Raw genomic sequence first — 12,939 nt, 5'->3', positions numbered from 1 at the left:
AAGTATATCTATCAACAAATAAAATCACATAGGGAAAATAAAATACAAATAACATAAAATATTTTTAGGCATTAATTCAGATGTTTTATAGCTGATATTGTCCTAGAAGGAAATCACTGTTTGCACTGCAGAGCAAATATTTAACAGCTTCCTTTTCATTTAGCCAGCAAATAACGTCGTCCCGGCTTCCTTTTGAACTCCAAAAAGAAATTTATTCCAGAGCCAAATTCAGTCAACATCCCCTTTTCAGAATTTAAAAGAGCCTAAATAAAGACCTCTAAAATACTTTTTTGAATGTTTTTGCAAAGAATGACACAAAAAAAAACCTCAGAATGATGGGACTTAAATCCGACCTCTGTTCCAGCTAAAGTTTTGCTCGAACAGTCAAAGAGACAGGGCAAAGTCAGGCGTAGCGATGCGGGCTGCTGTTGACAGGTGCACTGTGTGTTACGGGGCCAGAGCAATGAAGGGAGTTTAGCCTCCGTGATGGATGGAGTGTCTGCTCCACTATGACTGATTACAGCAAGCAGCCAGCAGGAGGACGGCCGCACGGAGCATCCAATCCAAGCTGGGACGAGTCCAACCGTGTGTGAGATAGAGGCCGGCCTGCTTCCTCCGACTCAAGAGGAGGACAGAACGCCAGAAAAGAGCAGAAGTCAGAAATACAGACGAGGTCATCAATAACACACCGATTTAAGTCACACCTAGGTTACCAATGAGGGGGGGGAGAAGAAGAGAGACGAAGAAGATACGATTGGAAAGAAGGCAGAGACAGGAAGGATAAACTAGAGGCTGTGGACGAAAGAAAACAAAAATGTCTACATCTTTCACTTTATTGAAAATCTACGATCTTTCAACATGATTTGCCTCCAAGCAAGCTATAAGAAAATGCCTTCATAACAGCTCAGAAGCACCACATGGAGATATAAATAAATGGAAAGCAGGATAAGACACCTAAATAAGGACACTTAATGGACACTTGCGGCTATTTATTTAGTTTGACAGAAAAATAGCAACTGAAGTGGATCTTTGTTTATTCCTGAAAAAAGAAAACATTTTCTTTTCCAAAACTACTTAATTTTATATGTCATTTGTTTCAACAGATAGATTAAATGTTTTTTGTTTATTTTTTGGGAGGGGAGGGATGATTTGGATGATTTGAGATCAATTCTGAGATCAATTTTGAGGTAGATAGAAATAAGAACCATCTGTGCGATGTAGTGGGTATCCTTCAAAATTTGATGCATTACATAATGTTTAACTTGATGTCAGATGCTGAACACTCACTCACTACCAGCTCAAAACAACAAATAAACTCTCGAGTCAGAGCTCTTCAAGAGGCATGATCCACAGATTGAGAGAACCTGGAATAGAGGCTATTTTACAGAGCAAAAATAGCTCAGTAAAAATATGACAAGGAAAAATTACTTTCTGGCCAAAAATTAACATAAAGGTGCAACAAAATTCTCTGGTGTTAAACTATCACAGCACTGAGACTGTTGGACAAATGAAGATTTGTTAAATATGTCAATTCTGTCCTGCTATGTTTTAACTTTAAGTCATTTTAAAAGTCTGATATGGAACTAAATAAATAGTCTGGATGAACTATTTCTGTCTATTGGGCATGTTGTCTTACTCTTACATCTTAATAACTGTGCAGCACAGATTTTTAAATGTGTATCTGAGATCCCGCAGTGGTTCATTTAGTTTCTAAACAGCTCGTTTTTTCAGTCCCATTTCCAATCTGGACAGGAGACTGACAATAAAAGAGAAGCTAGCTGGTTTTTGTACAGACGTTCAATGGGTGGATGTGTGTGACTTTATCCTCTGGGGAGACCCTGATCTGTGTACATAAAGATCAGATTCCTCCCGGTGGTGGAGATGGGATATTTGTGATGCCAAAGCAACAGACACTAATTGAGGGAGATAGAGATTCTCCTTCAGAGAATTCAATTAGCATGTTACAATGCCACTTGAGCGTTTTAGGCATAAGCAGTGTGTGTGTGTGTGTGTGTTGCATCCAAATGGACTCAGCAGTGGATCAAATATGTCTTCAATAGAAAATTTAAATTTTTGTCCTTATCAGTAGAAAAAAACTAACATTGCACATCACCTCAAAACAGCACAACTTCGGGGATGCTTTTCTTCAGCAGGGACAAAGATGCCGATGTGCATAAACTGGAAGACGGATAAAACTAAAAGAAGTCTTACAAGACAAGAAGTCAGAGGCTGCAAAGGATTTGATACTTGAACCAAAATTTCCCTTCCAGTTGGAAAATGAGCTGTGTAGCGTTCAGTACTGGTAATGCTGTAGGCAGCTGGATTTGGAGCTTAACCGATGTTTGCAAAATATAAATAAACACATTGAGTTTCAGGTGAGTCATTCACTTACAGTTGCAGTATGTAACTTTTATAATAAAAAAAAAATCAGTTTTTTACATACTTATTGAAACTGTCACTGTGCTATGACACAGGTAATCTGTGGTCCTACTGCCATCTGCAGAAATGGACCGCATGGACAGCCAATCAAAGCCTGGAGGAAGGTCTTATCGTTGTCAATCATGCTCGTATACACACTGCTCCATTTATTAATGGAGGAGAATCAAGGACCGAACTACTGAGCCTTATTGCTATCAAAAAAATATATATATATACTGATACAAAGCTCTGTTGGTTCGGTTTAACATTTTTCCTGTAGCAGCGTGAAGAACCTCAAAGTTCCCAAATAGCAGAGTTTAGTGACAGCTTAAAGCTGAGCTGCAGAAAGTTGCATTGCACACTTAGTTGAGAGCATAAACATTCTGCATGTGTTCAGGTATAAACAATGCTGTAATTGTCTGGTAAATGTGCGTACTGAACCAACGTGGCAGTAACGGATATTTTTGGTCCGAATGTGTGCCGTTACACCTCTAAAATGTACTTTTTTTTTTTCTCTGACTGCCACAGAATGTTTGTCCATCAGGTAGATTTTTGACTTTAATTTGTTCTTGTCCCTCCTCCTCTAGGTCACCGAAGCGCCAGACTGGAACAAAATGAACATTTGCATATTAATCAAATCCAGGTTTTGCAGTCCCAGAAGCACACTTGGACCAAAAGGTATTTGTTCCAGCTTGATTTGTATTCACAGCATCTCATTAGCATTAGCTACACAACAAGGACTTGTCACACTGTCAAAGCCGAACATAAACACACTCTTCCGGCAAACAGAAACGCGTGGATTTGAGCTGAGGAAACACACACAAAAAAACAAACTGTGTCTGTTGCTTTGCCCCTCTCTGACATTTGCAGTGAGAAACAAGTCAGAATAACAAAAACTAATCACTCTTTAAAACTTACAGTTAAGGACTGAAGCTCTTTTAAATGAGAAGCAAATTGAGCTAATACAGACACAGGAAATGAAGCACAAAAAAGCTATTTGTGGTTAGTATTTTAAAAAAATCCAAATTAGAGACCTAATTTTTTTTTTTCTGCATTTCAAACCCCACAAAAAAATTAAACGTTTCAAGCAAATATTACATTGATGAGCTTTACACTAATTCACTTTGATCAAAGCCTGGCCATCGCCTTCCTACGCAGATCCACTTGATTCTCATCTCCCTTCATTGCTCGGTCTGGGATTTCTCCCATTCAGCTCAATTTCGTAGGATGCATTTCCGCCAAGCAAATCAGCAAGCAGAAGGAGGAGCTGTGAAAGACGAAGCTGGATTTCTGTGCTGTTTTGGAATGGTAGTCTGCCTATAGATGTAGTTTGGAAATGGCAGCGGAGGAAGTGAACGAAGCCATTCAGTTCAAGTTGGCCACGCTCCCAAATATTGAGCGATTGAAGTTGGAGCAAGAGGAACGTTTAAGACTTTTTATTGCAAACATTTTGTGATCCTACTCCGCTTGGCACTCTTCGCAGTGGGGGATGGTTGTTTACAGCTTTACATACATCACAGCCAAATGTTAGCAATTGGGTAATATCAGGTTTAGTTGTTTCAAACTTCAACACAGTCCATGTCTCCAGAAAGCCACTGTTTCTCATTATCCGAGGGTCCGCACCCTCTGTAAGAAGCAAATCGTGCAACAAGGGACTGGTTTTTATCAGGGTTCGATCTCTAGTGGTTCCTTAAATTCTTAAATAGGAAGTATATTTTAAGTGAAAAAAATGTATAAATGAAGTAGGGTCAATTTTGAAGATTTAAAATTGTTCAGATTTTAAACAATTTTAAATTTTGTGTGTTGTGTGTAGCACGCAACACACAAATTATGTGTTGCGTGCTACAATCAGAACACATAATTTCTCATGCCAAAACATACAGTGAGTCTTTTGATCATTCATAATCATTACATGAGTTAAAAATCATTTGGTGGTCTCACTTGTGATTGGTGTTCCTCGTCTTTAAGCACCCCCTGCACCTGGAGCAAGTTCTTAGCCACGCCCACACAGGGAAGACCTGACAGCACCCCGAGATGACACGCCACGCCAAACTCTGTAACGGATAAAAAAAACATTGCTTTTGTTTTTTCATAGTGAAGAGTAGTGGACTTTGCACACAGAACACAGATTAAAAAAAAAAAAAAACGTAGTGTTTGATGAGGAAGAAAAACTGTCCTATAGGCTAAAAAAAAAAACATTTTCAAAATATATTTCTGGACCAAATGAAGACCGGGCCTTAAATTGTCAGTAAAAGCTGCCTATGCACACCCAGCCTCTACAATTTCATAAGGTTGGAGAATACAGAGAGAATGACTTTCTTTGAATTATTCAATATGGTGCCTCCTTTCTTTTGCTCTCTTCTTCTTAAATCAGTCCACAGTTTTTCTATCTATAGGAAATTGACCCTTTAACACGTATTAGAACAGTTACATTAAATATCCTTTAAAATCCATAAAAATATTAGTGAAGATGTACCTCTGTAGTGGAAAAGACCATTCCCATCCACAAACACCACCTGTTGAAAGGAAACAGAACATTTACTATAAAATATCAGCTTGACTGGAGTAATAATAATGGTAAAGCCAGCCATAAGCGAGTCTTAATCCATCACCTACTCCCCTAAACAGTTTGAGATGTCCACTTCAAAATTTCCTTCCATCTATTTTTAGTTTAACTCCCTTTGTTGGAAAACTCAGACGCATTAGGGAAACCTGTGAGCTTGAGATTTTCCCACTCCAACACACCAATGAATGTTTGAGTCCAGAAGAGACGATGCAGCTGTTTCTCTGAAAGGTTGCAGATAAACGGGCAGGGACAGAGCATGTGTTTGCCCATGCTAAACGTCAGTAGAAGTAAATCAGTTTGTGCGTGCGTGCGTGCGTGCGTGCGTGAGTGCGTGTGTGTGTGTGTGTATGAGAGAAACTCTGACCGTTTCTACACATTTTCTTGCGTGGGGACGGCGAGACAGAGGGGGAGGAAGAGGAGGAGGCGTGTGGGCTGTGACAAACAGAAGCGTGTGGGTGGGGATGACTTAGAGACGACACATGGAGGAACAGTGAGAGGGAGAACAGAGGAGCTTTGTCAGAAACACTCTACTTGATCTAATGTGTTTGAAGTGAACCGAGCTGAACCTGGGTAATACAGGACCTAATTAGAGGCTGCTTAAAGAGAAGTAAAAATGAGTTTAATTATTGCGGGTACATCTGACTTGTTGCATCAGATCTGGCAGAGATGAGGATAATTATTTTAAAACTAATTCAGCGACTCACATTGTGGCTCCCTGTTTAATCCAGAACAGAATTCAGACTCGTCTTTCTTCCCTCTTTGGACACAGACCTGAGGCACAAGTGTCGGCTGACTGGTCTCCAGTCGCTGCAGCGCCTCCAGGAGGAAAGGGGTTTCCCTGAAGGCCAGGAAGCCCGAGACGTAGGGGGCCGTCAGGATCACCATGCGACTGTCTTCATACAGAACCTCAGAGGAAAGAGCAGAAACCAGTCAGTTCACTGGGTTTTCGAACACCAGTACAGTGTCCTAAAAGAGAGATGGAGCGATGCTGTCTGGATCCAGGTGTTCCAGTTTAATCCACCTCTACGGTTTAGGATGCAGTCGCATTTATGTAAACATCTTACTGCCACAAGTTGTGCGAAATAAAAAATAAAAAAAAAGTTTAAGAATAACTGTAAGTACCGGCATATGTTTTATAAGTCTTTATAAATCTTCTATCACCTCATTGCTGGAACTGTTCAGACCTTTGTTCAATAAAAACAATCCTCAATCTCTAAAACATAATTCTACATAATCAATCTAAAAATAATCTGCTCAGCATTAAATGCTTTTCAGATTTATTGTTGCTTGTTTGGGTTTCATTAAAAGCCAGTTGACAACCTCTATCACATCTTTTTATTTTGTTCAAGCTTTTACAAAACATCATGCAGCTTTGTTTAAAAAAGAACACACACACACACACACACACACACACACACATATATATATATATATATATATATATATTCATGTATGCATGTTACAAGGAACAAAAGTGTTGCCTCTCTGCGTTTACTTTAACTTTCAATTTCTTAAAACGCAGCAGTAGAAAAATCTAAACACTAAAAACGCCGAGCACACTCGGTGTGCTCGGCGGCGAGCACACCGAGTGAGATATATCTTCAGATGTCATTTTGTGTTTTAAATTATGAAACAGTCTAAGATGACGTTCTTGTTATGCTTTATTAGGATTTTATTTTTATCGGCCAACACAGAGTTGAGCGGCTGTTCAAGTTGAAGGAAAAGGGCTCGCAGCTCAAGTGGGAAAATCTCTCCAGAGGACAACTGCAGCATTATTTGTCCTAAACAAACCTGGCCTTTGCGGAGAATTGACAAGAATAACACCGTTGTTGAAAGAAGGCAACAAGAATCTGCCATGTATGAGGCACAGCAAACATGTAGAAGAAGCTGATCAGGTCAGATGAGATCAAAATGAAAGTTGTTTTTGACTTACATGCAAAATGCTCCTGGAAGGCAACAGGCATTGCTCACAGTGAGACATGGTGATGGCAGTATTATTCTATGGTGGACGCTTTTCAGCAAAGACATTGAAACTTGTGTGAATTTCACTGTTTTTGTTGGACTTTGTGTAGAGTAGAACTGAATTTTATCTCAACGACGATATTCCAGATTAATAAAGTGAATTATTCAAAACAAACAAAGCATGAAAGAGTTCGGGCAACTAGATTGTTACCTTACACCTTGGGGTCAGCTACGTGCTAAATGATGAATATTTAGAAATAGCTTATAAAGTCTGTCACTAAGCACACATATGCTTTAAGCACACTGCTTGAATCTTTTGTCTATTTTAAGCAGCAATGTCACAGGTGACCGATTCTCCCATGATGACCTTCCTGGGATCCTGCAGATAATCAGCAGGGTTCAGGAGACCAGAACCTGCATCTCTCTGGAGCACAAGCTGTCACAGCTCTCTGGTCATTCTAAAAATACTTTACTGTTGCGCCTCAGATGCTATAAGGTCAGGCCTAAATCACCTTCCTTCAAAGTAAACAGCAGATGCTACAAATCAAGACTTTGAAAAGCTGGTGATTGGGCACAGAAACTAGTGAACGGAACGTCAACACACGATTGGTTTCTTGACAAACTGTCAAAAAATGTACGCCTTTGAAAGTACCAGCTGGCTTTCAGGAAATATTTGTGTTGTGTTAGGGTAGGATGTGTTACAAACTGCACAATAAATGGTTTCTTTTTTTTATTTTTTTATTCCTTACCAGTGATCAGTTTGAGTTCGTGTGGCACAAACAGTTTGTAGCACTAGATTTGTTAAGAAAGCAGAAAACTTAGGATAATTTTAACATAACATCTTGATCAGAAGCTTTCCTTCATGGGTTCGGTGTCAAACATTTGGGATAATTAAACAGGTGCACACGCAGTATACAGTGGCTCTCAAAAGAGTATACATCCCCTGATCAATATGTTTGGGATTTGTGGTGTAAATATACAATTTCAGATTATCTTTCCAAAAATCCTTGTATTTTGTACCATTTGACAACAAAAAAAATAAAGACATGTAAACAAAACAAAAAGCTGAAAAATGTATAGAGAAACTGTAACGGCTAAACTTTATTTCCGATAAGACAGATTGACTAAACCTCCTGGAATGTATGATCTTAAAAAGTCTGAATCTGGAAAATTAATTAAAAGGATGCCTTGTTGAAGTACCAGTGGGTGGTGGGGTTAAATATCACATTGTTTTTAGAAAACTGTTTGGTTGTTTTTTTTTTTTTTTTGTCCAGCCTCATGTTTTTTGTTTTTTTTTACCTGACAAAAACCTGCCATTTTAAAAGGAGTGTGTGTTGAGTGCCATTGTAATCAAATAAACATCCAATTAGATGCACTCCAATATAATCCTAGCTGTAAAGCAGTGCAGTTAAGTTCAAATTATTGCTAAAAGTGTTAAAAAGTTTCCTATCTAGGGAAAAACAATCAATTCCATGGAGTCACTGACTCAGTTGTTGTTATTATGTACTTCACTCCACTTACATTTTTATAGATCTCAGAGTAAAACTGTCCGGAGTTGTTTAGTATGCCGTAAAATTACAATAAAATAGGACGAACTGAATTGATCGCCTTACAGGTTTTGGCATTGGATGATGAAGACAAATGGCCTGGTAGACATTACGAAGCCTTTTAAACTATATGTCACTCTAGACACCAAGCGAATATCCCAGCTGGAAGCATGAGTAGTGTTTCCCTCATGCCATCAGCTTTCTGAAGTCATAAAAACAGCAGCTAATTAAAAATAATGATGACTCAAAGAGCGAACACTTTAAATACGACTGCTTTTAAAGGTCGCCTGCAGCTGTCAGGCAAAATTTCAGCTGTGGTCAATATAAAGCTTTAAAAGGCCAAGCAAATATTAATAAACTGGGTTTTTCATTATATTATGCTGTTTTTTTTAATAGCTCCTCTGCTAACTGAATGGCACTGATGAAAAAAATAAGCTCACGTCTGTTAAGCAAAAGAGCAGAAAAGATTTTTTTTTACTGCCGCTGTTCTGTTATTTCACCACTAGAGGGAGGCGAGGTTCAGTTTTAGGATATGTGATGAAGGTCAGCTCACCTTCAAATCAGGGTAACTGAGCACCACGAGCTGGGCGCAGGCGTTGACTTCATCCCCTTTGATAAAAGAGAGGTCCACGCCACCGACCCGCTCCAGGCCGGCGAAGTCTGGGCTCCTCTGCCAGTCCTCAGTGTCTTCCTCCACCACCTCCTGCCTGAGTCGCTTCTGCTCACTACATCAGAGCAACACACACACACACACACACACACACACACACACACACACACACACACACACACACACACACACACAGATGTTTTCACAAAATCTAACACTACTCATCTGTAACACTCAATCTATAATAATGTTTTCTGTTAAATAACTGTGTTAAAGGAGATTGAGCTACATCAAGGTACAGTATCATGTACTGGGTTGGGTTTGTTGCAACTATTTGGTAGAATTTCTCACCAACTATCTTTGGCTTGATGTACATAACAAACATTGTGATATTTTTTGCATAATTAAATTATTGTTTTTAATTCTGAAAAATTCCCAAAACCTTTTAAATGAATGTCATCTTTTTGTGTTCAAGTCTAAATGCAATTTTGTAAAAACACACATTTGTAGGGCACTGGCTATTTATTCTTTTGCACTGCAGTCTGTCACTCATTTATAATTTATTTATATCTAGGAAAAATGGTAGCTATAACTTCTTTCCCCTTTTTTTAGTTTTAGAAATGGGGAAGGGAAAAGTCTGGAACCTTTTGTATACTCAGTTCTCCTTTGTCCACACTTTTATTTAAAAATATAAATGAATAAAAGTAAAATTCAGACTGAATAGGAACCCAACTACCTTCCATAAAAAGTTCAACACCTATATTATTCCACGCTCTATTTTCAAACATTTTATACTAATTCTGATTTTTACAGTTGTAATTTATGCGGTCTGGCTGGCATGGATTCAGTTTTATCTTTGAATTAAACCCAAAGCACGAACATTGAGACGAGGTGAGAGTAATAACGCAGAGTTAACGTGGTAACTGCAGGCTATTAACCCGCGCATGGAGCCAGAAAGGTGTATTAGATCGCGCTAACCTTTCCCATTGTTTGACCAACTCTTCAGGTGGAGGACTGGGCATCTGAGTCATTATCTGTTGTAGTTTTGATTTATTTTTATAGAAAAGGGGGCGACCAAAACAAGACAAGGCGTTCACTTCCGCAAACACTCTGACGAAAGCACAAGGGCGGAGTCTTTGTATTATACGTTCATATAGCCCCCTCTAGCGGAGCTATGCTTGAATTACATTATATTTTCTTGACATTTTACTTCTGAATTCAAAATTATGTTGCTAAAATGTATGTTGCTTAAAAAAGTCCCAGTACTATTTGAAATGTTTCATTTTACATAAATTATTCAAGTACATCAGTCTGTCATGCCGAAGTAAGTTGTGCACACACTTTTCAGTAAAAATCCGCAGACTGGTATTAAGAAATAAAACTATAAACACCTATATCTGTCGACAACCAGGGTATTTCAGACAAAACTGTTATGGATCTTTGCACTGACTTCCATTCATTTTTCATTCATTTCTACAGTCTAGCCCTGACCTTATCCTAAATCTAACCATCTACATGCCTCATCCAGCCTAACCTTCATTTCATACCTTGGTCCTAAGCCTAACTTCAAATCCAAAAACATCACTTTTTCTTATGAGGCCCGGACTCTGGGCCCCATAAGGAGCAGCCGGTCACTACAGCGTCGTATGTTTAACGAAAATTGTCCTAACAATGTATCAACTACAAAGACATGCTCGTCTTCCAAGACAATCAGGTTATTGATGGCCTCATTTGTTGCTCCACTAGATGGCAGTAGAACCTCAAACAAACGATAATGTTCGTTTGTTTGAGATAAACTGGTACATTCTCCAGTTTATCGTCATAAACGATTTCAAAAAAGTCTGGTTTTAGTCAATAAATGAAACAATCAACCAATCATATAAAGCATGTGACAGTATATAGATCTCACGAAACAGCATAAATTTACTGAATAGCTGCTTTAAGTCCTAAATTTTGCACCAAAAAAATTAACAAAGCCTATCTCCTAATTGCAGACATCCAGTCATTCTCTACTGTGTAAAATGTGAAAAGTTGTTGTCAAAAGCTACATAGAGCTTTTGACAATACCGTCAGCTACCTTTGACCTAAAGTGTCCACCTCCACTTCCATTAAGTACTCTGGCATTTTGCAAAGGTCAAACAGGTAGGAATGTGTCTGAAACCTATAGAATGTGTCATGGATGAACACTAAGATGTAAAGTTACGTTTTCTCAATAAGTCTCTGTAAACTTAATTTAAAACTATCATTACATTTAAGTTCTTGTTTTTGATTTGAATATCAAAAACAGTTAAGAGAAGAACGTGTTATTTGCCTTTATTTTTATTTTTTTATTTTTCATTATTTCTCAGCTCTTTTGCTGTAGAATTCACTGTGAATGCAGTGACACAATAAGCATCGGCTTTTTGAAAGCTTGTGAATGAGTCGAGTTTTAGTGCTTCTTGAGCTTTTGTCTGTGTCTGGATTTACTGGATGCTCCCTCAGACCTCATCCTGTTGTTTGCAGCAACTGTGAAATATTAATAAATACCATTGAGGTTGTAGCAACCAGACTTACGCAAATGCTAACATAAGCACCCCTATGTTTGACAGATGCCATGCATGCTTTTGCGTCATGAGCTGTTTCTCCTTTGGCCATTTTGATTAACTTCAAGCCCAGCTATCTGACATTGTGGTCCTTGAAAATGATAGGTTAAAAAATATGAATAGATTCACGTTGGAGAAAATTAGTGACTCATTAAGAGGTTCTATTTTTGCACATCATTTTCTGAATGATATTCTGCAGATCTTGCTCATACCTGATGCAGCGCCCAAAATGCTAAATGTTTCCAACATTGTAAGGACAGAAAAGAAACTGAACAGTGATTAAACCAGAATCAGCATATCAATGGTTAACAATAATATCTTATGCAGTCTCACTCCTTAGTTAATATGCTATTTTTATATATTTTTTGTGGTTTCTTCTTTGTGTACCTTTTTCAGTTTTGTTCCAAATATTGGATCCTCACTTCATTCATTCTCTTTTTCCTCTCTTGAATGTGCAGCTCTCATGTTTTGTTTTGTTTTTTCAACTGAGACATGTGAGCTCAGCTGCTTAAACTCATGTTGAAAGCACACAGCTGCTTAAGGCATTTAGTCGCCAAGTGTTCCTTTACTCATGCTGATGCATTCAAAGTACAGCTGAGACTTTTGTGCCATTACAGATGCGTCTGAGTTAATTGAAATATCCCCGAACGTTCATGCCATGAACGTGAATTGAAGATATTGAATTCAAACATATTGAATTGAATTCATTACCCAAAGAATCATATATGTCAATGGCATATTTAATCTTATTTTCATAGTAATAGTTGCGATAACATTAAAATTAACAGCCATACACTCTTAAAATATAACCTTTATGTGATGAATCTGAAAATGATTTTAACCTTTTTAAAGTAGTTGCATCTGTGTTTTAAAACCGGTTGTCTGTAATTCCCAGTTGGTTATGGGTCCAGCAGACATATATTCAGTATTTTTTTTTTAAAGATATTCATTATGTCTTGTGACATTTGAGTCACATGCAGGCTGGAGAATTAGGATTTACAGCAAATACCAGTGTTATTTTGCACGGGGAACATATGATATTAATCTGAATCTGAGCGGGTTGCATAATGAAACTGAAAATAATCTCTCTTTTTTTCTTCTTCTTTTTTGCCAGTTGTAATATCCACACGGTGTGTTCTGTGACTTTTGGAGCTTAGGGCCCAGTTTAATTCTGGTACGGTAATGTGTCCTCTGCTGTCTGTCCTTCACATGAGCCGAGATTTTTATGAACGCAGAAGTGGGAGGTGGAAAAAC

The 12,939-nt window shown here is 38.3% G+C and overlaps 1 protein-coding gene across 3 annotated transcripts in view; it reads right to left on the bottom strand.

Moving 5' to 3' along the window:
- The window catches only part of LOC106932304 (endonuclease V), a 53,710-nt gene extending 43,492 nt beyond the window's left edge, over nt 1-10,218 (bottom strand). For all 3 annotated transcript variants that reach the window (XR_015762323.1, XM_015010940.2, XM_088003671.1), the window contains exons 1-5: nt 10,082-10,218; nt 9,047-9,218; nt 5,756-5,890; nt 4,895-4,934; nt 4,360-4,472 (exon numbers count right to left, since the gene is read on the bottom strand). Coding sequence is in view for 2 of the 3 variants with exons in the window: in XM_015010940.2 (XP_014866426.2) it covers nt 4,360-4,472; nt 4,895-4,934; nt 5,756-5,890; nt 9,047-9,218; nt 10,082-10,134 (513 nt within the window). In the remaining variant the exon portion in view is untranslated. The remainder of the gene's footprint in view (nt 1-4,359; nt 4,473-4,894; nt 4,935-5,755; nt 5,891-9,046; nt 9,219-10,081) is intronic.
- Between the last annotated feature and the right edge of the window lie 2,721 nt (nt 10,219-12,939).

This window comes from Poecilia mexicana, unplaced genomic scaffold (genome assembly GCF_051168715.1).
Source record: "Poecilia mexicana isolate PSO_F unplaced genomic scaffold, ASM5116871v1 scaffold_1, whole genome shotgun sequence".
In the NCBI taxonomy this organism is placed as follows: domain Eukaryota; kingdom Metazoa; phylum Chordata; class Actinopteri; order Cyprinodontiformes; family Poeciliidae; genus Poecilia; species Poecilia mexicana.
Note: the sequence above shows the minus strand (reverse complement) of the source record. Positions and strands in the feature narration are given on the sequence as shown.